At 45.3% G+C, this 26,991-nt stretch overlaps 1 protein-coding gene across 1 annotated transcript in view; it reads left to right on the top strand.

Annotated features, from left to right (window-relative positions):
- Positions 1-23,283, top strand: part of MINDY4B (MINDY family member 4B) — a 34,467-nt gene extending 11,184 nt beyond the window's left edge. Inside the window, exons 6-12 of the mRNA XM_070238315.1 lie at positions 919-1,084; positions 1,637-1,702; positions 6,848-6,918; positions 8,450-8,522; positions 9,116-9,277; positions 19,260-19,440; positions 21,070-23,283. Of these exons, the coding sequence (XP_070094416.1) occupies positions 919-1,084; positions 1,637-1,702; positions 6,848-6,918; positions 8,450-8,522; positions 9,116-9,277; positions 19,260-19,440; positions 21,070-21,212 (862 nt within the window). The 3' untranslated portion in view covers positions 21,213-23,283. The remainder of the gene's footprint in view (positions 1-918; positions 1,085-1,636; positions 1,703-6,847; positions 6,919-8,449; positions 8,523-9,115; positions 9,278-19,259; positions 19,441-21,069) is intronic.
- Positions 23,284-26,991: the final 3,708 nt, after the last annotated feature.

Genomic DNA, 26,991 nt, shown 5'->3' with positions numbered 1-26,991 from the left:
TCGGAGGACGGGGCTCTTTGTTACTCAGAGATGGACGGGGTCTATAAATCGCTGCTGAGCTTATCAATAAACCTCTACCACATGTTTCTTCATCAGGACAACAGTTGTCATTGTTACCTGCAGAGAAAAAGGGCGCAGTAAAGATCGGCCCCTTTCCTGGGGGTCTGACGGGTTGGGATTACCCTGTGGGTACATGGTCAGGAGCCAGACCTGTGTCCAAACCCCTGCTCCTCACTTTAAAGGTGAAGGACCGACCGAGTACTCGACGTCTCCGCCTTGCCTTCCTCTCCTCTAGAATGGGAGTAATGAGTCTCTACCTCCCGTTAGATGAGGTGATACGTGTGAAGTGCTTAGAAAGTGCCAGGTGAGTGTAAGCCACAGGTTCCTCAGGCCGCCTGAAGTCACCGCAAATGATGTCTAGGACGGGATGGGCAGAAAGCACGGTGGTGGCGTGCACTTGAGAGACAGGCAGGCGAGTGCGCGAGGAAAGGCGGATTGTGGAAGATGGCCTGAGGGACCGTCCGTCTGGGCAGAGGGCTGCGAATGGCGGCCTGGGAGGCGGACGTGGAAGGCGAGCTTGGGCCGTGCTCGGAAAGGGCCTGTGTATGGGGTTAAATAGTTCGATGGGTCCCTGCTGGAGCCCAGGGAGAGGACGGTGGCGGACTCCAGGGGGCAGTAGTGCACAGGGTGGGATTGGCTGAGAGCACAGGGGGAACACGCTGCCCCACGAAGATGCCAGTTCCAGGGATGGCAGAGCGGACAAGGCCCCCCGCCCGTGACATTCGCACAGTGTAGGCTGATGAAGGACCCGAATACACCCACCCTGCATTCAGGTGGGACACAGAAGGGACGGCCCCAGCACTCAGCCAGGTGACGGTTCCCACCCATGGGTTCCTAACTCTGCCTCCTGCGTTGCAGCTTATGTGCAGTAAGCCGGCAGGAGCAGGGGCGGGCCCTGGCTGCTGCGCTCGCTGGCATCCTGTGGGCTGCAGGAGCGGCTCAGAAGGCCACAATCTGTCTCATCACTGAGGACACTTACGTCACCTCGACTCCTCGCTACTCTGGGGACGACTTCACAGAGCAGGTGAGTGCATCCCGCCCATCCTGCCAGATAAAGGGCCAGTGAAGCCTGAGCGTGTACCAGACTCAGCACGGAAATGAAGGTGGAGGCCCATCCATGTCCTGCAAGTGTCTGATGTGGCCGAAGGCACCTTCCAAACAGGCAAGACCAAGGGCTGTAGGCTATCCAAGCAGCCAAAGTGGAGAATCCTGCTGAGAAGTTCTCCTTCCAGAATCCACCATGATCAAGAACATCCCATACCTGAAACCGTCATAACCTGCATTTCCATATCCACCATTTAAACATACTTAAATTCTACCTATTAGGGGAAAAAGATCTGTTTATGGTTTTACTGCTCAAGATCTCATATTGGTTTAAAACTGAGGAATGTTAAAGTGAGGCCGATTGTGCCCTGTATGTTTTACATGGCTTTGGATAAGATAATACGTCAGCTTTTAGCAATGCGATTTTGCAATGAAACAAAAAGCTCCCTTGAGGTAATAACAATGAGTTGACATCTTATAGATGTAACTTTCATCTTCCTTTTCATTTTTATCTTCTGTTCCTGATTTATAGCTCCAGCTGTTTGAGCTTTTAGAGCAAGAAGCCACTGAGAGATTCATCTATGATCATTTACAGTGTGTAAGTGTTTAAGTCTTGAGACAATTCCTTCATGTTGAACTGATCTTACAGGAAGCTTCTTTCTTTTATAAAGTGTATTTCTAATGATGCTTGTTAAGAAAACCAGGTCATTTTGAGGCTAAGAAAGGGCGGAACAAGAGAAAGAGGAGCCCGCCTCTCCCTCCCCACAACCTAGAAAGAGGCCAGATCACACACAGGCCCCTCACAAATGCCTCTTTCTCCTTGGCTGATCAAACCAGAGAACGACGCGGCGGAGGGCATATGCCGGGATTTCTTTGTTAAGGCGATCTTGCCTCATCTAATGGATTAAGCAGAAAAATGGCAGACAACTAAGGCCCTAGTCTAAATGGCCAAAATGACCATTCACACATCTCCGGGGAAGTGACTTCCCGTCTGAAAACGGTGGCCCATCTCACCTCTGCTGTGAGCACCTTCGACACAGTGTGCTCCCACAGTGGGTGTTCCCCACCCCCAGGGGGAGAGGACAAGGTAGGGTGGTGGAAAGTGGAAGAGGCTTTTCAAGATTCCGCTGTGGAGAAAGAAATGAACATTGGCTTTCTGAAGAATCAAAACTCTACGATGTGAAAGCAGGGGACAGGGAGCAGGGTAACCACGAAGCTGTATGCCTGTGGCTTGTACGGAAGGGGAAATGTGATCCATGCAACTCTCTGCTTCATCCTTTCAAAGGCTATAGAGGCAGAAAACGGGCATGAGTTCCCAGCCGCATACTAGCTCTGTGATCTCGATAAGCTCGCTACCCCGGGCCTCAGAGGTCTGTGTGGTAGGCAGAAGAATGGCCCCCCAAAGATGTCCACACACTACCCCCTGAAAACAGTGAATGTTACCTTACACAGCAAAGGGGAATTAAGACTGCTAATCAGCTGACTTTAAAATACAGGATTATCTGGGTTACCCAGGTGGGCTCAGTACCATCTCAAGGGTCCTTAAATGTGGCAGAGGAGGGATCAGTGTGCAGTGATATGAGAAGAGAGCCACGCCACTGATGGCTCTGAGGTGAAAGTGGGGCATGAACCAAGGGATGCGGGCAGGGCCACTCGAAGAGCCAGAAGGAATGCAGGTCTGCTGACATCTTGATTTTGGCCCAAGAAGACCCATTTCAAATTTCTGATCTCCAGAGCTATAAGATAATCAATTTGTATTATTTAAGCTATTAAATTGATGGTAATTTGTTACAGCAGTAATATGAAACTAATAAAACCTGTATGATAGATTTTTAAATACCAGACATGAAATGTGAAGCTAGAAGCCTGCTTAGGGACTCCCTGTTGTGGGCAGGAGACGTTTAATGGGGTTACGCAGATAGAGAGGACCATGTAAGAAACGACCCTTCCAGCAAAAACAGGCAAACGCTTCCTTCCCCACCTTCTGTCTCCTCGGCTCAGACCTGGGAGAGTCTGATTCAGCAGGAAGGACCCCCACTTCTTCAGTGTAGCCAGAGAGGCTCAGAGCTGAAGCTGTGCACAGACTTTTCTCGTCAAAGGCTAGGAGGTGAGCTGGAACGAGTAATAAAGGCCCTAAGCAGAAACAGACCATGCAGCACAGGTGGGCTGGGCGCAAGAGCGACCTGAGTCAAGCAGACCCAAGCTGACCATCGTGTAGCCACGCTGGGCAAGGGTGGCACCATTTCCTCAGTGAGGCGGGGAATTGATGGCATGTTCCCTCAAGGGCACCCCCTGACCAGGGGCTGCATGTTGTGATCAGCCCCCATTCAGACCTTTACCAACCCTGTTCACTATCAAAATGCACCAGTCCTGTGTCCCATTCTCGTGTCCCATCTTGAGGCAGAGATCTCAAGCTAGAAGTCTAAGGGCTACCTGTGGGCAGTAGACCTGTTTTCATGGGTTGCATCACATCCTCCCAAAAAGCTATGCTAGAATCCTAACCCCTCATACCTGTGAATGTGACCTTATTGGGAAACAGGGTCTTTGCAGATGCAATCGAGTTAAGACGAGGTCATGCTCGATTAGGGTGGGCCCTAATCCAGTGGCTGGTATCTTTACAGGAAAAGGAAATTGGGACGTAGACACAGACAGGCAGGGAGAACACCAGGTGATAATGAAGGCAGAGACTAGAGTGATGCAGCTCACAACCAAGAAACTCCAAGAATTGCCAGCAGCCCCCAGAAGCTGGCAGACGAAAGGAGAGAGCTAGCAGCCTTCAGAGAGAGCCTGGCCCTGTTCTGACACCTCGACTTCAGACCTCCGGCCTCCAGAACTGGGAGAGAATAAATTCCTATTGTTTTAAGCTATTCAGATTTCCAGTAATTCGTTACAGCAGCCCCAGGATACTAAGACACCCGTCACATATGATGCACAGCACCAGCCCACATGGTGTTGCATTTTTAAAAATTTGACTCAGTGAACATCAAAAGCAATGAGGAAACTCCCCATGAGAACTAGGATTTTTTTTTTTTTCACCATTTAGGCAACATTTATTGAGCACCTACTGTCTGTCAGGCATTCCAGTATAAGTTCACACTTCTTATTTATATATTAGACGAAGTTTTAAATGCTTTATATACTTTACTTCATTTCACCTTCAATTTACAGATAATGAAATTGAATTACAGAGAGATGAAGTAACTGAAACTCACAAGGTTAGTAGCAGAGCTGGGACTTGAACCCAGGCAGTTTGGAACCATGGGTTAGCAAACTATGGCCCATGGGCCAAATTTGCTCCACAGCCTGCCTTTGTAAATACAATTTCACTGGAATATAGCCATGGCAACTTGTATTGTCTGTGGCTGCTTTTGTGCTACAAGGGCAGAAAGACCATATGTCCCATAAAGCCTAAAATATTTACTATCTAGTCCTTTACAGAAAAAGTTTGCTAACATCTGACCTTAACTGTTTCACCATAGTGCTCCCATGGACTAGGTGGACACTAAGAGACAATGATAAATAAAATACAGACCCTGCCCTCAAGGAAATCAGTCTAGTAAAAATAACGATGCTCTCCGGCACATCCTGCCCTCACTGGGTGTTATAAAAATAATTAACAAAATCACAATGCTGCAATAATAACGATAACAACAACCATAGTGAACATTAATTGAGGGTTCACTGTGTGCCAGGCATAGTCCATAGTTCTCTCCATCTATGAAGTCACTGAATCCTCCCGACAATCCCATGAAATAGGTACCATTATGATCCTCACTGTCTACAGAAGGAAACTGAAGTAAAGAGAGTTTAACAGCACTTCACACTGCATGCTGGGATCACACAGACAGAGCCAGACATTCTGGACAAGGAGAAGAATGCAGGGAGATGTGAAAGACAAGCGCCATATTATAGTAGTATAGGCTTCAATTTTCACAAATTTTAATTAGGATTTTTAAATTTCCCCAGTCAATTATAATTAGAAATGTGTAGAAGGCACATTTTTTTTTTTTAATTCACTACTTTCCATTTTATTGTCACTGCGGTGGTCTTCAAACCAGGTACCATACCCAAAAGGTATACAATATAATGCTGTGATCAAGAAACTACTAGCACTTTATATATGAGAACTAGGATTTTTAGCTTTGTTCAACAAATCAGAAAAACTAACTGTGCTAGACCTATATTCTTGCTTGTCCCCAATTCACTGACATAGGAGGTGGCAGTTCCCACTGGACAGGTGGTGATAGGCTGAATGATGTCACCCATCTGGTGAAAGTGACTTTGCAGATATGATTAAGTTAAAGATCTTGAGATGGGCGATTATCTGAATTTTCCTGGTAGGCCCAATTGATACTAAGGGTCTTATGAGGGAAAGAAGATAGCAGGAGAGTGAGGGAAAGAGATGAGACGAGGGAAGCAAAGGGAGAGGAGGCTACATGATGTGGGTCACGAGCCAAGCAGGAACGGCTTCTAGAAGCCAGAAAAGGCCAGGAAACAGAAGCTCCCAGAGAGCCTGCAGAAGGAATGCAGGCTTGCCAGCAGTCTGGATGGACTCCCGTGACACTCCTGGTGGACATGTAACCTCCAGAACTGAAAGATAATGAACTCGCGTTGGACCAAGTTGGCGGTAACTTGTTGTGGCAGCAAACACACAACGTGTGTGATAGGAAACTAACACACAAGTGTTCTCCAGCTCACCTCAGCTGCACCTCTGCCTGTTTCTCTCACACCCCTCAGTGCACCCATTTGCATTCCTGTCTGGCTCCTATGGCACTGGAACTTATTCTGCTGCCTGAGGGTCCTGCCCCTGCCAGGTCACAGATAGCAAAGGGGACAAATTTTTAAAAAGGTGCATGCGTTTAACAGAAGTCTTCCAGATTCAATACCTTTCAAGGAGAGACTTTCACCCTGGGCGTCTTGAAAGCTAGCCAAGGAGCTTCTTTTCAGCAGGTTGAGTATTGATTAAAGCTAAGACGGGGCCAATTAATGAGAGGCCCTGACTGTTGGCCAGGCAATTTGGATTTGATCCTGGAGATCACAGGGCACCTCTGGCGTGTCCTGAGCAGCAAAGCAACCTGGCCAACAAAGAGATAGGAGAGAAGCGGCTCAGAGAGGGACAGATACTAATTCTGCTGTGGTTCTGGCGTGTTCCAAGAACCAAGAAAGGTACTGTGCGTCACTCCATTTAAACTTCTGCAACAAACGTAGGGGAAAATGACATTTTCATCTGCAATCGCAAATGAGGAGATGGAAACTCAAAGGAGTTAGTAAGTAGGAGTTAGTAAGTAGTGGAACTGGTTTTGAACCTAGGTCTGTGTAACCCCAAAGAGTTGCTGCGAGGCCTCTCTGCTCCCCCGAGTTTAGAGGGGCAGTCAGGAGGGGCGCCAGGCTGAGGAGAGGCTGGACAGGGGCCCAGCCAAGAGCAGCATGAGAGGCTAGGCTAGGATGGGCGCCAGAAAAATGGAGAGGAAAGATACACTACATCTGAGCCACGATGTGAAGAGAATCACAGGATGGACGGGGAGGAAAGAAAGACAGGGTGAAAACCAAGAGAACAATGGATGGAGCCATTGGCAGGCCTGAAGCAAGGAGGGAGAATGCATTTGAGAGGGAGGATGACCTCTGTCCTTCAGGCAGCTAGAAAAAAATTCTCTCGGGCTGTAAATCCTTGAATTCATGCCCACAGATACACGTGGCTGCACTGCTTTTAGGCAAATGTGCTTTTCTTTTGTTTTCCAAACAGTTCAAAGGGGAAGGAAGCCATGGTGTCATCCTGTTTCTTTACAGCCTCATCTTCTCCAGAACATTTGAAAGGTAAATTCTACACGTATTTCCTACAGCTCTGGGGTCACATAAAAAATGCACTCGTGTCAAAAATAGTTTCATGCCCTATTGGAAACATGACGGCAATTTTTGTTCTAGTGGACATATTAATGGGCAAGTGGATGTCATCAGGGAAGTTTGAATCTGCTTTTCTATTACAGTAAAAGTTTCCTTCTTGCGGTTATAAACATTGGAGGACAACACCGAGTTTATTACAATGTTCATAAATAAAAATAGCTTATTATTTGTATGCACGGTAAAATATATCCACAAATATTTATTTTGTCTCTATGATACTCAAAGCCCTGTTCTTGGCATTGTGGGAAATACAAATAGAAGACAAGGCCTTGACCTCCCATCGGTTCCAGTCTGGGAAAGACAGAGGTGTACGTGGAGATACTGGGCAAGGCCCAGTGGTACCTGATGCACCAAGTGAGGAGTAAGGATAGTGAGTTTTAGTGGATTCAGAGGAGGAAGGGTCCCCAGCAAACAGGGCAGTCAAGGGAGGCCTCTTGGAAGAAGTAGACTTTTCTGGACTCTGAAAGAAAGGTAAGATTTTGAGAGTCAGCGAGCGATAGAGAGCGCCCAGGAGGGAAGTTACAAGACCCAAAGCAGTATTCCTTAAACCTGTCGTTTGCATTATTATTTGCTTAGCTGTTTTATTTAAATCAACACATTTAAATATCAGCCTCTTCCTGAACATCCTTTAAATTATGTATTTGCTGTGCTAAAGAAAAAATGTACAAAACACAATCACCATAAAATTTTTTAAATGCCCATGTCTATACTACCTAAAATCATGCCATGCTCAGGAAACGCTGCCCCGAATCATATCTGATGCCACCAAGGCGCTCCCCACGCTGGACCCAAGGCTTTACGTCTTACTCACAGAAGGGCACGACCTCCAGTCCTGTGACTAGGTTCTTTCAAGAACACACGCCGCTCCCATCCCATTACTCAGCACCCCCCTCCAGGCGACAGCAGGAGCCACCTTCCACCTCGACTTTACATCGTCCGGGGTAGGACCCCGCCGCTTGGTGCCTGACGAGACAGTAGAGGCTGCCCTTCTGCAGAAACGGTCTTAACCCTCGAGCTGGTGTTTTCCACTTGAACAGTCTGTCCAAATCTGCCTTGGGCCAGCATTCTCGGGACTGGGCATGTGTTAGCACGCTAAGCCAAGCGTCCCTTGTCACTCAGAGCAAACAGTTTCTCTACCGAGCCCAGCATCCACACAGAGCACACACATATGCAGGGATTCTAACATGTGAGGTCTGTAGCTTCTCCCTTCTCCCTCGCCACTTGCCCTGGCTTCCTCGACTGCATCATCGCTTCCCCAGTCACCTCTGCAGCCCCGGTCCTGGAAGCTCTCCTGGAGAGAGAAGGGAAGGTGCAAGGGCCGTGGGAGGGACAGTGACGCGGTGAGCCTGTGTCACGCTGCCGAGGGGGTGGAGGGAGTGGGGGCTGCGGGTTCCTGGGTAGTCATCATCTCTGGCCGAGCGCTGATGGCTTCTCCACTCTGCAGGCTCCAGAAGGACCTAGACGCCTCCACGCCTCATCTCTTACGACCACATGCTGGGGGCTTCCTGTGCAGGCAGGTGCGTTATGACACTCTGCCTTTCTACTGCAGAATCTGAATTAGGCTTTTTTGTCAATTAAGCATATTCTCTCCTTAAGTGAAAAGTGATTAAGTTGTCTTTGAAAGACTAAGAAGATGCTACCCTGAGTTTGTCATCAGGTTCGACCTTCCAATTTCCAGGACAGTGCTTCCCAGTCTGCCCTGAGAGCCCTACATCCCTGAGCGTCTAGAAACACTAGAAATAGGTTGACAAGACCCACCAGCATCCCCAATAACTGAAAGAAAAGTACTCTGAAAGCATCTTAGCTTCATGCCTCTTAAACTACAACCATAGAAACCAAAGTTTAAAAGAAATGGAAGGGGAGGGAGGCAATAAGATCTGAGGGGAGCGCATGAGGAGTTACGGGATTTGGCTCAAGAAAAAAGTCAAGAAACTATGGTTTAGCCCTACCGAATGTTTATGACATGCATTTTTCCAGAATTATACGTTGTGTGATTTCATTCTTTTCAGTAAAAACGGTAATTTTTAAATAACTATTAAAAGAAAAAAGAAATTAAGTTCTTGTGTCATTGCCACCTAAAATGTACATATTTGCAAAATATGTCATCTAGGCAGTTTTGAACATGATTTTAACTGGAAGAGCCAGTCCAAATGTTTTTAACGGCTGTCAGAAAGGAGAGTCTCAAGAGACGCTACACGGAGTCCTGACCCGCAGTGACGTCGGCTATCTGCAGTGGGGCAGGCACGCCTCGGAGGGGGACAGGCTTCCACAGGTGAGCGTGCTACGATTCTTGACCACACAGCCAGAGCATCAGTACTGTGACACTTTTTAAGCCTCTATCTTAAGGCAATATAAGGTGCCTGCACGCCTCCCACCCACCACACACACACACACACACACAGTCTCAGTGGAAATATCCAAGTCTGCTTCCTTCGTATTTTACTTTACGTGTTTTTATGTATATACGGTATAGGTAATATGAGTAATATGCAGATAATTTTTTTAAAAAACAGTATGAAATATACAAATAAAGGAGAAGTCCCCTCTCATGTCCACCCAGCCCCTTTCTCAGAAGTCAGTACCGTCAGCAGCTGATGTGTATCTTCTCAATCCTTTCCTTATGCAAATGCATGCCTATAGTCTACCTATTGCTCAAAGCTGCAAAAAAACCCACTGGAAGAAAAGGGGCCCCACTTAGGAAACTCCTCTCAGAGAGCTTTCCAGCTCGGGGGATTTACAGCCTCTGACAACCAAGAAGTAGAATGTCCTGTTGGGAATCTCAGCCAGAGCATTGAGTAACATGTGATTCCGCAAAAACAAACAGGAGAGCGAGTGAGAAAGCAGCTACACCCACCCAAACCACAAATCAAAGATGGTTCCGCGATATTTTCACAAAATTTTTCATCCTAAAACGCAGGGAAGGTAAGGCAGTTTCTGTGAAAAGCAACTCTTCTCCAGAGTGGCCTTAAACCAGCTGGAATGTAATCCCATAGGATGGTGACAAGCCCCCCATCCTCACCGTCCCCAGCCTCTCCCAACCACCGGCACCAGATGAGGCCCCTGCTGCTCAGTGCTGTCCTGTCGTTCACTCTCCGGCGTCGTGTGTATGGGGCTTCAAGCTTCATCTGGTCCTTTTATATCCACAGCCTCATCCATTTTTCGTCCTATGGTTGGCTCCAGCTACAATATCTTATTCTTGAAATTCGCACTCACAGCATATACAAATCCCGCATCTGATGGCAGCAGGAAAGGAGTGTCTAGCGACACAGCCTTAGTATATGTTGTGTACAAGTGTATCTTAAACATTTGCTTATAATTCCCCGGGTTTGAAATCTAGGTCCACCATAGACAACTGAGAAGTGACAGACAAGCTAAAAGAAACGAAGCCAGTCCCATCGCCCAGGGGTCAATCCTTTCAGAAGTGCTTCCTTCTCCCTTTCTTTCTCATGTAAATATGTTCTATCCTACTCTGCTGAAACCTGTTTTTATCATTTAAAACAAAAATCTTTATATGTCAATGAAGACACGTCCTTCATCATATTTAGTGGATGCGGAGTTCCACCATGAAAGATTGTACTTTGACTGTTCCCTGGACAGAGAACGGATTTGTTATTATTATAAAGTTCCTAATGGCTTGTTCCAGATAATTTGGGAATTTATCTTAGAATTTGATATAACTAATGACGAGAAGAACTAAGCCAGAAATAGGAGACTTACAGATTTCATTTTACATGTTTTTCTTCTCTTTCGACCACGAATGGTCACTTGATTTCCACGGTCCATCATGCGTATCTATCAGAGCCCAGTAGAACGCCAAGACTCAGTGTGGAGAAAAGTGGCCAGACTCCCTGGGGGCAAGTTTCAAGGACTGGGGACACAAAAACCACAAGAATAGTTTTAGTGCTTTGTCTGTTATTACAAAGCTTTGCCGCAATATTATTTCACTATATCCTCATTATAAACTACAAAGATTTGAAGCAGCGTTTCTCGTATTTCGGTCACCTGAGTAGGTAATTCACAAGCTTTGTCGTAACTCCACACCACCTGTGCTAGTACTTGCTTAATATTTTTCTTTAAGTCAACGCACTTTTAAAATTTGAATCTAACCTTTTCTGCAGCAGTAACACAAGCCACAGACTTGAGGTGCCATTGTTTTTTCTAATACGTAGTTGAATAAATAAATAAACATGTTTGGTTGTAAAGTTCACCCCTGTGCCCCTGCCTTTCACGCCACGTGCCACCAACGGGCACTTGCACCACGCTTTGGGAACCTGGGACGAGAGCGAGGCAGTTCCTGGAGCGTGTGGGAAACACCCTGGCCTGGACCCAGGAGACCCGGTTGGAGGCCTTGCTCTGCCACTCCCAGGTGGGACTCAGGCCAGTCGCTTACCCTCTCTGAGCCTGTTTCCTCATCTCCAGACTAGTGTGCTAACACCCACTCGGCAGCCGCAGGACATGTGTAAAGAGCAAACGAAACCACGAATGCTAAGCCTGCTGGGAAGCCCAAATGCCCTGCACACACATGAGACTTTCCAGCAGATGAGGAGGAGTGACAGGCCAGGGCTTTCTTCTGCCAGGCGCACCTACCAACCATGAGGCTCTGTGTCTGGATACACAGATGGGTCCTCCGTGGGCCACACGCATACACACACCGATTGTTACAGGAGGGTGAGGCAACAAGCCCTGGGGAACAGCCATCCCAACACTGGTTGCATGTTGAAATCACCCAGAGGGTTTTGTTTTTTTAATCAACTTCATTTTTTAGAGCAGTTTAGGTTCACAGCAAAATTGGGGAGAAGGTAGAGAGATTTCCCATATACCCCTGCCCCTTCCCATGCACAGCCTCCCTATGAACATCCCCACCAGCGGGGTACATTTGTTACAATTGATAAACCTACACTGACTCGTTATCATCACCCAAAGCCTATAGTTTACATTAGGGTTCACTCTTGGTGTAGTACATTCTATGGGTTTGGACAAATTTATGACGACATGTATCCATTGTCATACCATCATACAGAATAGTTTCACTGCCCTAACAACCCCCTGTGCTCCACTCACTCATCCCTCCCTCCCAGAACCCTAGCAACCACTGATCTTCTCACTGTCTCCATAGTTTTGCCTTTTCCAGAATGTCATATAGTTGGACACATCTAGTATGTAGCCTTTTCAGATTGGCTTCTTTCACTTCGTAATATGCATTTAAGGTTCTTCCATGTCTTTTCATGGTTTGATAGCTCATTTCTTTATAGCACTGAATAATATTCCATTGAATAAATAATATTCCACTGGTGTACCATGCAGTGTTTATCCCTTCATCTACAGAAGAAGTCTTGGCTGCTTCCAAGTTTTAGTAATTATGAGTGAAGCTGCTATAAACATCAGTGTGCAGGGTTTTGTGTGGACGTAAGTTTTCAGCTCATTTGGGTAAATACAAAGGAGCATGATTGCTGGACGGTATGGTAAGAGTATGTTTAATTTTGTAAGAAACTGTCAAACTGTCTTCCAAAGTGGCTGCACCATTCTGCATTCCCACCAGCAATGAACGAGAGTTCCTGTTGCTCCGCATCCTTGCCAGCATTTGGTGTCATCAGTGTTCTGGATTCTGGCCATTCTAATAGGTGTGTAGTGGTATCTCATTGTTGTTTTAATTTGCATTTCCCTGATAATATATGATGCGAAGCATCTTTGCATATGCTTACTTGCCATCTGTATATTTTCTTTGGTGATGTGTCTGTTAAAATCTTCGGCCCACTTGGACAGCTCTTAAAACTATCGATGCCCAGGTCATCCCCCAGAACAGTGTCAGCTTCACGTGCCTAGGACCTGTGTAGACACACAGGACCCCACACTTTGAAAGCCCTGCATTTGGTTTAATGCTCTGCTGTCACTGTCTTAAAATTCTTAATAATTTTTGAACAACAGCCACCCCATTTTCTGTTTGCACTGGGCACCACAAATTGTACAGCTGGTTCCACCCAATGACTCTGTTTGGCCTGGGGAGCACCTGGGCATTAGAGTCTTTTAAAGCCCGCAGGTGAGTCTAACATGCAGCCAGGGTTGGAACCTCCGCTCAAGAACAGGGCTGTTCACCCTCAGCCTCAGCGCTGCTCGTGTTTTGGACTGCATAACTCCTGGTGGTGGGGGCTGCCCTGTGCATTGTGGGATGTTTACAGCATCCATTGCCTCCACCCCCGGATGCCAGTAGCACCGCACACTTCACCCCCTCCATATGACAACCAGAATCGTCTCCAGACATAGCCAAATGTCCCCTGGAGGACAAAATTGCTCCTGGTTGAACCGCTGCTCTAAAAGGAGGGGGAACATCTCATTAGGCTTACCTGATTAAGTCCATTGTGTGTAGAATTGAAAAACTAGCTGTTTCAACAGAAATTAAAAGAAAGAGCATCTTTTTTCAAGCTATCAGAAAGGTTGACAGCTTTCTTTTCCTTTTAATGTTTGCAAGGCTTTGGGGACAAGTTTCAGACCTTATCTTAGGTTAAAATTACACAGGTGTTTGCTAAATGGCTACTTAAGGACTTTATCAAAGAATATGCCACCAAAAGAGGGGGGGGGGAGAGCATCAAAGAGTCAAGAATTCACAGGCACCCAGTGCTGTTTTCTCTGGAGCACATTTCTTTCTACACAAGTTGGCTTAGACCAACAGAGCCGCTAAATCACACTCTAAAGAAAATTACCTACAATACCCTCCAACAATAATTCGGATGTTTCCCGGGAACTTAAAGTCAGTCAAGAGGCTGAGTCATATAGTAAAAAATAAGAGCTTTCCTGCTGGGAGGAGGGCAAAATGCACCAGAGAATGACCGCCATGCAAATTCCTGGTCACAAATTGGAAGGAGGGCAAAGGATGGAGACAGCCCGGGTTAGCTGTAAAATCTACAGAGAAATCACGTCGACAACGCCCCATCTCTGGAAAAGTGGCTAATGTGGCTTTTCATCCTTTCTTCCTGGACTCAGAGTTCTGTCCCCAGGGAGACTCCTGTGAACCCTGCCCTCGGTGAAAACAGCCTGAAATTGCACACTAATGGCTCAAAACCCTGAGGATGTTTCTTATGCTGTCTCTGCCATGCACTTGGAGTGTGCTTCCCGAACAAATGTATTAAAGAGCAAATACAGGCTGGCGGGTAGCTTTCTGACTTGAACTGTTGAGACCTAGGAAGATGTTAGACATATACATGTATACAGAAAAGTTTATTTTATCTGAAGGAGCTTTTTTATTCTTTCTATATCAGCTCATTATTTTGGGATAAAAGCAATCCATAACTCATATACATTATTGAAATAATTATATACATATTTTTCTTGCCATCCCTGAAGAAGGTAATTAAAGAAAGTATAGATGGAGCTTACTCATTCACTGTAGTGCTAACAGCCACATGTATAGAGCGCCTACTGTGTGCCAGGCTCTCTCTGAGCCACTTGCAATGACGTCTTATTTCATTTAATTCTCACTTCCACTCCAGGTTATAATCAGTGTTAGTTTAAATCCGGTGTCTGTTGTTTGGGCATTCACTTCAGAGATGAGGAAATCCAGACTGGGAGACATGTAGGAACTTGCCTAAGGCCACCAGCTAGGTCAGCGTCAGAGCCAGAGTGATGACCCCAGATGTGTCTACGTTCAAGGCCTACTTTCTGATCCCTGTCACTATCACCTTTGATGATTTGCTGATAAAGTGGTCAATACCAAATGCCAGGTCTTAGAGATACGCTATTGTAAGTGCTTTTATGATTGATCGTATCTCTATATGTATGTACAGATGAAGATTGGTGTTATCTAATCTATAGTATCCATTACAGGGACACTGCTGTGGGACTATAACACTTAGGTAGTGGCAAAATCGTGGCTGGGTTTCAGAACACGTGACAGCCGTGCTCAAGAAGCTAGAACTTGACCCACTGACATCCAGGTGAAAGCAGTTGTGAGCTGAGCTAGCTGTGAGCTGCAGGTACTCGAGGCATACTCTCCAAGTGTCCACCCCCTTCACCTGCTGGTGTGGCAGGCTGCGTCTGTCAGGTGTACCCTCGGAGGATGAGCTCATGGTACTCAGAGATGTGCTAACCAGAGGGTCCATCTGCCCGCGTGTATCCAGAAGTCCACCATTGCACTGTAGTCTAGCAGAGAATGGAGACGCCTTGCAGAGCAGAAGTCTGCTCAAGAGAGACCAGATGTAGTTCTAGAATAGTGCTCTACGTCTCAGTGAAATGAAGACCCCACAGTCACGCCCTTTCCTTCTGCTGTGAGGCGTGGAGACTCCATACTGGACCCATGAGTGTGCCCACTGCGTACAGAAGTGCTTGAAGAGTATTGAGTGGCCCCTGCCTTGGGTGGGTGCTATAAATCGGAAGATTTTATGTATGCACTGACAATAAGAAAGGTTTCTGAGTTCCAAAGAAAACCAACGTGCGGCCTGACAGAGTCTGCTGTCGAGGTGAAACCCACCCAGTAACGCTGCCCTGTCTTCCCGAAGTAAATCTCTTCTTCCTCTGCAGGAAAACTGCAGTGATTGCAAAAACACACGCCTTTCAGTCCCAACGTCACAGCCCAGTGGGTGAGATTAAAAGAAAAAAGTTTGGCGTTCTCATTAGATGACACGGCAAGTGCCCCAGAGCCCACAAGACTGACGGTCCCTGTGGAACATGGCTGCCCCCCCCCCCCCCCCCGCCCCGACAGCTGAGGCACTATCTTGAAGCCTCCGTCACTTTTCTATTTGCAGGTACAGGTTTGAGTGTGGGGTTCCAACACCGAAACGAGAACATAAAGCAGTTGGAGTCTAACACCATCTGGAAAGCTTTAGGAGGTTCGCACCTGCCACCAAGCAGAAAAGTCAACTATGGGTTTTAGAAGGGACTGAAGCCACGCAGGTCTCGCTGGCATCACTCCCCCGGCAGCCCTGGCAGAGCACATGCCATCCCAGCCGTACCTTCTCCCCCTTTACATTTCCCTTGGAAGACCCTGAGGGGAAGAAACCCAAGCAGGAAATCCCACGTGAAGCCCACCCACGGCGCTCCAGCGCCACGTGGCTGAAGCAGCGCCCCGTGAACACAGCAGCGTACCTGCAAACTCGCCGAGAGAAGTTCCAGCAGCTCTGGGTTCCAGGTGGCAGAGATGGGAGCCAGACCGTTAACAGTTCTGCACTCGAATAGTCCCCAGGAATCAGCGAAGAAAGCACGCTGTTTCCAATACATTTCTCCCGTTCAGATTTCCAGACTGGGGCCTTGGGACTTGCAATATCAAGCTCATTATGTAGAGGCAGATTCTTTTTTTTTTTTTATTGCGGTAACACTGGTTTATAACATTATATAAATTTCAGGTGTACACCACAGAGGCTCATTCTAAGCGCCATTGTTCTAAATGGTGTAAAAAAGAATTACATGGACTCCATCCTTGCCATCTAGTGTTAGGAATCTGTCTATCCTTCTTCCTGTCCTTACGATTGTACCTTGGCTTAAATGATACATGTCGTGAAAGGCTTGATGGCTCCATGTAAAGCTGAAACTACTGGGCTTGTTACACAAGGAGTGAACTTACGGAGGAAGGTATGTTATTTATAGCACCACTGTATCGCAATTTAATTTCCTTTTTACCATGGCAACACAAGGCAACATGCACAAATTCTGCATTGGTGGAATCTCACCAATAAAACATATTTAGAATCCTGCTTTGGGGGCTTAGCTGATAAACTGTCTATTCAAAAGCAGTACAAATTCTTAACTGAAAATTTCAGGCAAACAGATTCTATGGCGTGCTGAGAAAAGACACGTGTAATCTTTGGCCGGATTCACAGGGGAGGGGCACTGCTTTGCTTTTGTAGGATTCACTTTAAACCAGGTGCGTCCTCACCTCTCAGAGTTAATGTCCAAAGCGCCGTGACAGTCGCACATGACTTTTCCTTTTCTCCAGAATCTCTCAAGGCCAGCAAGGCTCTGCCTGCTCAGGGCAGGGGCTCTGCGTGGTATCTTTGGGGGTTGGAGGTTGTGGTGTTTGTGGCTACTTTATTTTCCTCCTACTCTAACAAGATCTTGAGTAGCTTCAAGTTCAGGAAAGAAAACTGTTGCATTGTTGCATAAAATAACAATGATGTGATGTCAGCACCTTGCAGAGTATATTCATCTGAGCGCCAGCTGAATTTCGCCTACATTACAAAGATTCTGTGAAACAGTATCATAAATGTCTATATTCTGTGACAGCCACCCAGACATAGCTTACAGGAACTTTCGTTGATTTAAAATCAGCAAGGATATCCCAAATGGAGTGGCATTTTATTACTAACAGCCCTCAACTTCCTAATTCATTTATGCAAGTTTTCCAACCTTAACAATTCCATGTCCTGCAGATCATGGGTTTTTTTTTTTTAAAGATTGGCACCTGAGCTAACATCTGTTGCCAATCTTTTTTTTTTCTTTTCTTCTTCTCCCCAAAGCGCCTCAGTACATAGTTGTATATTCTAGTTCCAGATCCTCCTTCTAGCTGTGGCATGTGGGATGCTGCCTCAGCATGGCCTGATGAGTGGTGCCATGTCCGCACCCAGGATCTGAACCAGCAAAACTCTGGGTCGCCTGAGCAGAGCGCACAAACTTAACCACTCGGCCATGGGGCTGGCCCTGGAGGATCATGTTTTGATTCCACACAACCATAGTACAGAAGGTGCCATTGCAAGCAGGCCTAAGAAAGAAAGTGTTTAGTTTATAACGAATAAGTGGTTACAATGTTATTTGGAACTTGGGGGTGGATTCTGGACCGTAAACACTCGCGGCTGCTCCATAGGCACGGCCTCTGTGTTTTATTTCTTATGTGGCCGGTGGGTGGCTTGCCCTGTGTTTGCTATGTCAGATGTTCGTTTTATACTCAGCCCAGAGGAGCTACTTCTCGTGTGAGCAGATGAGCAAATCCTGCCCCACTACAAGCGTGTCCAGACTGGGGAGCTAGGCTTGTACCGTTTTTTAAACAATCAGCTAAAACTGAGGTCATTTTTTCCAAACGCAGTAATATAATTTTTCTGTGGTAGTTAAAAGTGAAAAGCTTAGACAAAAGCATCTCTGATTCACCCACAACTAAAGAATTTAAACGAAAGAAAAACAGAGAGATTTGAATAGAACTATTGAGAAATCAAAATGTCAAATTATTAGCCTTTAATACTTGGGTTTATGAAACACAGGATAATTTTTCAAAGTGGGATTTTCCATAAAGCAGAATTTGTTCCTCACCACACAGTACAACTCTGCAGACTGAAAAGAAAAACAGCAGAATTAGATCCTTCAGTTATGGGAAGACACGCCAAGGCTGGGGGTCCCGTGGCTGTCCCTGGCATCATGTGGAAATGATGGTTTTTCCGTGTAGCTCATGTTTATCTCTTTAAGTAGAAAAAAATTAGTTTTGATGTTAATGAGTTATGATGGCAATCTTTTAAGAAATGTATTCTTCCCTGACTCCTTAAACAAAATGGTGGATATCATTAATAGAAATGTGCCGTGGTATTGTCACACCCTCAGGGGTGACTGAAGTGACCCTTTTCCTGCTTCGGTGAATCTAATTCGCTAGGTCTGAGAATTCAGGCCCAATTTACAGGTGCCTGGAAAAAACAGATGGTTCAAACAGTAAACTTAATATTCCCTGTAATATTAAACTGGTGTGCTCAGCTCTAAGTATATCTTTGCTATTGATCTACGTGGTAACATGCAGATATGTGTATATGTGTGTGTGTTGCCCTCATTTCCCAGAAATTTTCTATATTCAAAATATTCTTTCTATATTCTAAATATTCTTTTATCTCCTATGTTCTAAATGGTTAGTGTTGCCAGAAGTCTGACCACCTGCTGGATGAAATGTCCTATCTTGGGAACAGAAGTAAATACACGGAGTTGATGACAAGGACAGATTGAAGTTCTTATTCCACCCAAACACTCATATTTCAGTTTCTCTCTTTATTCTTGACCTTACTTCAAAACCAAATTAAGGTGATTCCACCTCCTCCATGAAACCACTCCCCCAATTTTTTTTAAAATAAAATCCATTAAGAAAAAACCTGCAGCGTCATCCCCAGGCCACACCATTCACACATGCAAATTCATTCACTACGAAGCCTTCGTTTCAAATGTTCCTCTGCACGGTGCCCGGTGCGGCTGCCGGTACAACGAGAAGACTCAGAGCAGCTTGCTGATCCTCACAACGTGTCAGCATCTGTTGCAGTGGGGAAAAAACATATATTCATCTACATTCCCCTGTCCCCTTCCAGGTGGGCAGCATGCTGAAGACTCCCCGATTCCCTATTTGGCTGTGCAGCATCAATGGAAATTACAGCATCCTTTTTAGCACCAACAGGCAGCTCTTATCAGACTGGAAAATGGAGCGTCTCTTTGACCTGCACTTCCTCAGTGGCCAGCCCTCGCAGAAGAAGCCTGTGCTTCTTACTGTAGGTGAGCACAGCGGAGCCCAAGTGCCGTGCTGTAATATGCTCAGAGGCACACGGCTGCAGAGGTTTAACAGCCGTGTGGATACTCATGCTGCCTCTGCAGGAAAATGCTTAGGCATGATTTCTGAAATGAAACCCATGCATGAACCCCACGGGTGTAAACCCAGGCACTGTGACCTAGGAATTCTGAACCAGCATTAAGTAAGGGGTAGGGGAGGGGGTTGGGGGGAGTTAGAAGTGGGACAGAGGAATGAACAGCTGTTAGGTAAGAGAAAAAACAAAAACTAAAGGTCAGATTTCCAAAAGCCTTCCCCCGCGTCTTTTATCTTTGAGCACGAGGTGTTTAACACCTGAGGAAAGAACTGGAAAAACAAAGGGATGGGGGACCCAATTGGCCAATTCTGTCCCCAAACCAAACATCAGATGATCGTCCAGTGACATAAGTAACCAAACTGATAGTGCATTTCTGTTCAGATTCATTCAAAAAAGCATTTTCGAGGGGCTACCATATGCCAGACACTGTACAGATGCTAGGAAAGCACCCGTCCCTAAGGCACAGCCCAGCAAACCTCAGGCGGTTCCCGTCCAGCCGGAGAGGCAGACAACCACACAGCTCACTGCATTTCCGGTAAAACCATATTTTTTTTTAACTCATGAGGAAAAAAGATTAACCTGAAGATGTTTTTAAACACTAGCCCTTTGGACAGAAATATGATGAGTCTGGGAGTCTGTCTCCGGCTCTTCTGACGGAACTTTGTGGATTTGATGTTGATTCCTCGCATTTAGCATCACAGGCCCGGCGTTAAGCAACTTTTCATTATTGGAAAAGTATATTAGTGACTGCTTTATCTGTGCAGCTCTGGATTCTTTTTCTTTAATTATGAGAAATATATATTAACCAATTTAATTTAGTGAGACATTGACAATATGTTCCTCAAAATATATTATCCTTTCTGCTTTACTCTCTTCTTTGAGGAAAGCATCATTTTTTCATTTGCTCATGTGAATATGAGCATTCTGTTCTGGGCACTGCGTTGAAAGCTTTGCGTACATTATCGCATTAAATTCTCCCAACAGTCATATGCTGCAGATACCACGATACCTAATTTTATAGAGAGGAAATCCAGGTGCCAATCAATAGTTACAAGTTGAATAAATGAGGCTGAGAGATGTTAAGTACTTTCTCAAATGTCACCTGGCTTTTACTAAACAAACATGGACCTTGAACCCAGCTCTTGACCACCTCACTAGAATGCCTCACCTTCCACCCCAAAATGCAAATATGCTCTCAGAAGCCTTGAGAAGTGGTGAGCCCTCCCTTTTCCTGTTTTTCCTGACAACATCTGGTGACCTACACCTGGCTCTATGTGTCACATCCTGGAATGTGCATTGCATGACTTATCAATGTTCACATTCCAGTATTCATGTGGTGACAACCCAGGTTTCCACAGACCTGTTTTTTATGGGACATTTCAACATGCCATCTATGGGACTCTCCCTCTGCTTAACCAGTTGTAGGAGCACAGCTTGCTGAGCCCAACTCCTTCCCACTCATGCTTTTTTCCTTCCTTCCTGGCTTCCCCTGGAATGGTGTACTAAGGCTCAGTCTAAATGCCGGCTGTTCCTCCCTCAGATACTCACTCTCATCACTGGGAAAGGGACCCACATGAAGATGAACACAGACCAGGAAGACGCTTTTCTCCAGTGGAGATGGCCATCAGAACCAAGTGGAGAGAGGCCACCATCAACTGGAACGGAACTGTTCCCTTTTTCTAAAGAGAAAGCCAGGGTGTGCACTGAAGTCTGGGGGCAGAGCTGCTGGGGCGCAAAGCCTAACTTGTGGGAGACCATTTCACTTCTACAGTCCTCATTCACAGCCCCATGGAAAACCCCATTAGCAACTGTTTTCATTTTTTGTCTCTGTGAAGCCTCCGCACTTGCTATCGGTGTTGTAGGAGATACATGGTCCTTCCAGTTGGGTCTCTACTCACAGAGACCGGTTTCTTCACTTTCTTCAAAGGAGAAAATGAAGTCTCTTTCCAGCATGTTGTTTCCAAATTAGTCTTCTTTTGGTGAGATTCTCCCCGAGGATTACAGAAGCAGGCAGTGAGCTTTCATTCCGGGATGAGGTCATCATTAGAGCGTCATGAGATTTTAGTTATGGCAAGAACGAGAGCCCTCTCAGAGACTTCCTTGCCGAGGTTACATTTCACGTGCCCTCATTAGCAAGTTCTTGTCATTAAAACAGTAAATGGGCTTCTTCAGGCTAGAGGGGGGCTATTCCTGGGAGGCTAGCAGCTTTAGTGGTTGACTCGTGGGTTCAAGTCATCAAGATGAGCATGCAGAAGGAGACATTCCTTCTCTCAGTGCCAGGTTGGTTTCTTTTCTTTATAAGTTGAATATAAATATACAAACAGACAAACAGATAAACTGAGAAAGAAGGCTGATTCCCAGACAAAACAAAATTATACATAAAATACTATATATATATAAAATATATATATAAAATTATATAAAAATAAAATCTCTTACGTTCTATTTCAAAGGGGAAAACAATTCTGTTCAGAATATGATATTTCCCTGTCCGAAGGCCTACATTTTTTCTGAAGAAATACAGACTAGACACATATTCTGTGTAAATCTGTGGGAACCATCTGGACCTTTTTCCTACCTGCCCCACTGCTCTGCCAACTCAGCGACTTCAGGCTTTGCGTTCACAAGCCAAAGGTTGGTTTGCAAAGAACAACTTTTCTGCACCCGTTGTCCAAATTAATTTGTTAAATGCATTTTCATTTGGCTCAAAGAATAATGTTTTAAGGAGCATGTAGAAAATGAAACTTCAAGGTGAATAATAAATTATGTCAAAAGAGAAAGCCAATTTGGCTTGGACTGCTGATGACAGTATCTTTATCATTGAACGTTTTCATTCAGGGTTTTAAATACATGGGACAAATGAGTGGATGCCTACAGACTCTCGTCTTAGCTGGCCTTAGTCTTAGTGACATTGTGCTTGTCCTGAGGTGCAGGCCTGTTTTTGTCTTACAGACACTGAGTTGTTTCTAACTGAAAGTCCCTTTTGGAGTGGACTGCTGGAAAGCATAGAGCCAAAGGAGAAACCATAGCAAGTGCATCAGCGAGAAAGCTCCAGCCACAAGGGCGAGGTCTCACTCCACGTGTCTCCCACAGTACGGACGCTCCCTTCCAACAAGGACGGTCCAGCTGCGGTCCACGACTCTCTTAGACCGGGCCTGCTTCATCCTCCAGGACCAGGAACGGAATACTTGATACCAGACAAAGTCAGGGCTCCGTATGTAGAAGGGGGAAGGGCAGGATGACTGCTGTGTAGACAGCCAGCAGTGCTGCCTGCAGTGTATTAGTCCTTACAAAAAGCGTTTTTTAAGTGGCCTCATATCTGAATCTATTGTCTGTCCCTACCCTATTTTTCCTTTGAATTTTTAATTTATTTATAATTTATGTTATTTTGCCATATTTTATATGTTGTTGTAATCTGTTTTAAATTATTCCTGGAACAAATCTATAAATAAGTAAAATAATAGAGGAAAGATTAAGTGCCTATGTTTGACATATAAAAGTATAATAATCTTGATATATAAAGGTATTAATCACTTTGCATGTCAACGTTCAGTGAAAATGAGTTTTTATTTTATCTTGTAAACAGGGCATCCAGGAACAGTTGAATTTTTCCTTTTAAGGTGGAAAGAAGTTATTTAAAAGTAGCTAGAAATTTTCTGGGACCATCAGTTCACCTTGGAACGTTGTGTGTTTTTAGAAAAATAATTTTCATTGTCCTTTCAGCTTCTCAAACATAAAGCAGGAGAAAGCTACTAGCTTGAAGGTGGAGCTACTAATTTTTCTGCATAGTTACCTAAATTGACTGTGTCTTTAGGGGGACCAGGCCCTTGAAGTGAATGCAAATACTTTTCTTTTTCTTAAACATCGACTTGGATGGGTATGTCCCTCAATATTACTGCTTGTTCTTAGAGAAGACGTGTGCATCATTTCTTCAAGTACATGCTCACCACTGTCACAAGACCACGTGGGACCAGGTTGGGGGCAGCCGGGCGGGAGATGCCCTGCCCGCACACTGGCTGGGTTTGGCATCACGCCGTCCAGGTTACGGGCACCCTTCGGTCACACCAGCATCCGACTTTATTTACAGGAGAGCAATATAAACCATTGACTGTTGTCATTGCCTTGTCAGGGCCTCAGAGACACAACTGTTCATTCATTCATTCATTCATTCAGGAACGTTGGTTAACATCTCCCGGGCGCCCAAGAGACACAGCGAGGGAAGTCGGCCACGGCTCTCTTCTCTCACGGAGCTCCGCCTCTCCTGGGGGCACGGCCTGAGTCAAAAATCACTTTAGCGAACATAAATTGAAAACTGAGACAAGGGAAGAGAGGGAAGGGGTTTCTGATGTGGAATGTCTCATACTAAAGGCCCGGAAGTTCAGGAAAAGGCATCTCTGAGGGCAGACGGTTAAGAGGAGGTAGGAGGGCTGAATGGAGATAACTAGGGGAGGGGACCAGGGACGAGCAGGTGAGAATCCCTGTGGTCAACGTGCTTGAGGGACCGGGGCGCCATGGGGCCGCCGGGAGAGCAAGGTGCGCCACTCTGGAGACGCCACTCAGTGTGTGAAATAGACAAGGGTGAGAGACTGACTGCGCGGGGCGGAGAGGTGAGGGCCGAGGGGTCAAGGATGACTTCCGAGTGTCTGGTGTGAAGACTGGGTTGAAGGTTCTGCTTTCACTGAGTTCGGAAACACTGCAAGGACGGCAGAGGTGGAAGGAGGAAACGCAGGTCAGTCCTGGACACGGAATATTCAGGCGGAGAGGCAGAGGGGGAGTTAGAAAGAGCGATGGGGAGCTCAGAGAGGTTTGGACCGGAGAAATGGCAGGCACTGATGGTGGGCGCCATGACGGTCTGGAACAAAATTGCCTGTGGGGAGCGTGGAGCAAGAAGAGAGCTGGGCCTAAAACGGAGGCCTGAGAAATTCCAGGGTCAGAATCAAGTAAGGGACAAAGAGCCCAGAAAGGAGCAGAGAAGGAGCTGATGGAGTTGGAGGAGGTGGCGGTCAGGTGATATGTAAATAAGAGGTATATTCAGTCAATGACTCTGTGAAAATCAACCAGAGAAGATCAAGTTTGAATAAATCCAGCCAGTTATTTCCAGGATAGTCAGTTTAACGCTACTTCTGTTGAATGTATTCATATCCTCTCTCCTTGCAAGCAGGACTTGGCGTGGCTGATAAATGGTAAACCTTCTGGAGAACTTTTTTTTTCCCCGTTACTGAACCCAATAAAAAAAAACTTCCCATACTGTCCACAAGGTGGTGCTATGAGAGTGACTTTTTTCAATCTCATTATCAAATATAATCATCAAAATAAATGCAGGCAATTTAGTCACACACACAAAAACAGTAAGTAATTATAAAATGAGATAATGGATGTGAATCTTCGTGACACTTACCATGGGTGTCGCCGCACGGTGGGTAGTCTTGCTGTAACCTAGGAGTCTTTGTCTCTCTTCCACGCCCATGGGGGCAGTGAGAGCTGTGAAGTTAACGCCAAAGAAGCCCCCTTTGCGTGCCACTGTCCCTCCAGTGGACTATCCAAACAGCCATCCTAGAGCTCCCTCCACCTTCTCTCTTGTCACCTTCCATACTTTTTCAACACAGCAATAGTTATCTTGCTAAAATTTGAGTCTGATACTACAGCATAGAGCCATTTTGACGTACTTACGACAAAGTGCCGAAATCGTAACATGATCTACAAGAGCCCGTAGGACTCAGTTCCCACCTCGTCTCAGGCCACTCTCTTCCCCACTGTGCTCCGCCCAGACCAAGCCCACCCTCACTTCAGGGCCTTTGCACGTGCTGTGGCTGCTGCCCACAATGATCTCTGCCCCATCTGGTTCTTCTGGTCCTGCACTTTCAGAGGAGACTCTTCTGACACCATCTTCCCGCATCTAATAGGTCTTTGGCTCATCTCTTAGCACCTTGTTCTTCTCCTTTCTATCACTCGCCACGGTTTACAATTACGTACTTAGGTGTATGCTTATGTGTTAAATGCCTAACCACCCACTAGATCCATTCTCAAACTGTTTGGTCTCAGGACCCCTTTATGCCCTTAAAAATTATCGATAACCCCCAAGAGCTTTTGTTTATCTGGGTTACACCTATTAATACTTATCCTATTAGAAATTAAAACCGAAAATTTGTTTAAATATTTATCAATTAATTCATCTAAGATAACAATAATAAAACCTATTACATGTTAACCTAAGATAGTATTTTGAGAAAAACAACTATATTTTCCAAAGAAAAAAAATTAGTGAACAGTGACATTATTTCACATTTCTGTAAATGTGTTTAATGGCCAGCTTAATATGAGATAGCCATATCGGCCTCTGCATTCAATCTGTTATGATGTGGCTTTTTAAGTTGAAACAGAAGAAGAAAATTGGCCTCATGGAGATATTTAGCTGGAAAAGGAAAGAGAAATTCAATAGCCTTGAGGCTGTTCTTCTTTGATACTACACCAAAACTCTACAAGTGGTTTTTTCTCAAAGGTTAATTGCATTGTGGAAACTGAAACTGTGTCAATGACCTTTTCACACTGTCCCATTAAAATGCATTGGTGTATCTTGCACTTTGAATGGGTCTTTCCCATGCATGGGTCATTTGGAAAATAGTGGTTCACTGAATTATGAAGGTCATTAAACGTGGTCATATTTTATAATGGACTATCAAAAAATCACATAAGTTAGTAATGAACTATTGTTATATGCAACAACATGATTGGTGCTCAGAAACATAATATTGAAGGAAAGAAGCCAGACAGGAGATAGTATGTGTCATACGGTTTTATTTAGATATAGTTCAAAAAACAGACAAACTAATCTGTGGGGATAAAGGTCAAGAGAGTGGTTACCTTTGGGGGCGGTGACTAGGAAAAGTGCAAGGGGTTTGCAGGACGCTAGTCATGTTTTATTTCTAAGTCTGGGTGCTGGCTACACAGTTGTGTTTGCTTGCAAAAATTCATCAAAATTATGCATTTAGATTTACGCTCTTTTCTATATGTATATTAGAGTTAATAAAAAGATTTTGCTGAAATAGGTCATTGGAGGATAGACATACAGCTCAGTGGAATGGAACTATGAGTTCAGAAATGAGCCCTAAAATGTATGGTCATTTGATTCTTGACAGAGGCCACGACAATTCACTGGGAGAAAGAATCGTATTTTCAACAAGTGCTGATGGGACAACTGGGCAACCACATGAAAAAGAATGACATTGAACCCTCACCTCACACCATACACAAAATTTAACTCAAAAGGGATCATAGATTTCAATGTAAAAGCTGAAATTACAAATTCTTAGAAGAAAACAGGAGTAAATCTTTGTGATTGGGGTTAGGCAATGATATAAAAGCACAAGAAATAAAAGAGAAGACTGATAAGTTTACATCAAAATTTAAAACTTTTGTGCTTCAAAGAACACCATCAAGAAAAGACAACCCACAGACTGGGAGA

This window comes from Equus caballus, chromosome 16 (genome assembly GCF_041296265.1).
Source record: "Equus caballus isolate H_3958 breed thoroughbred chromosome 16, TB-T2T, whole genome shotgun sequence".
Classification (NCBI taxonomy): domain Eukaryota; kingdom Metazoa; phylum Chordata; class Mammalia; order Perissodactyla; family Equidae; genus Equus; species Equus caballus.
This window is presented reverse-complemented; position numbering and strand designations above follow the sequence as displayed.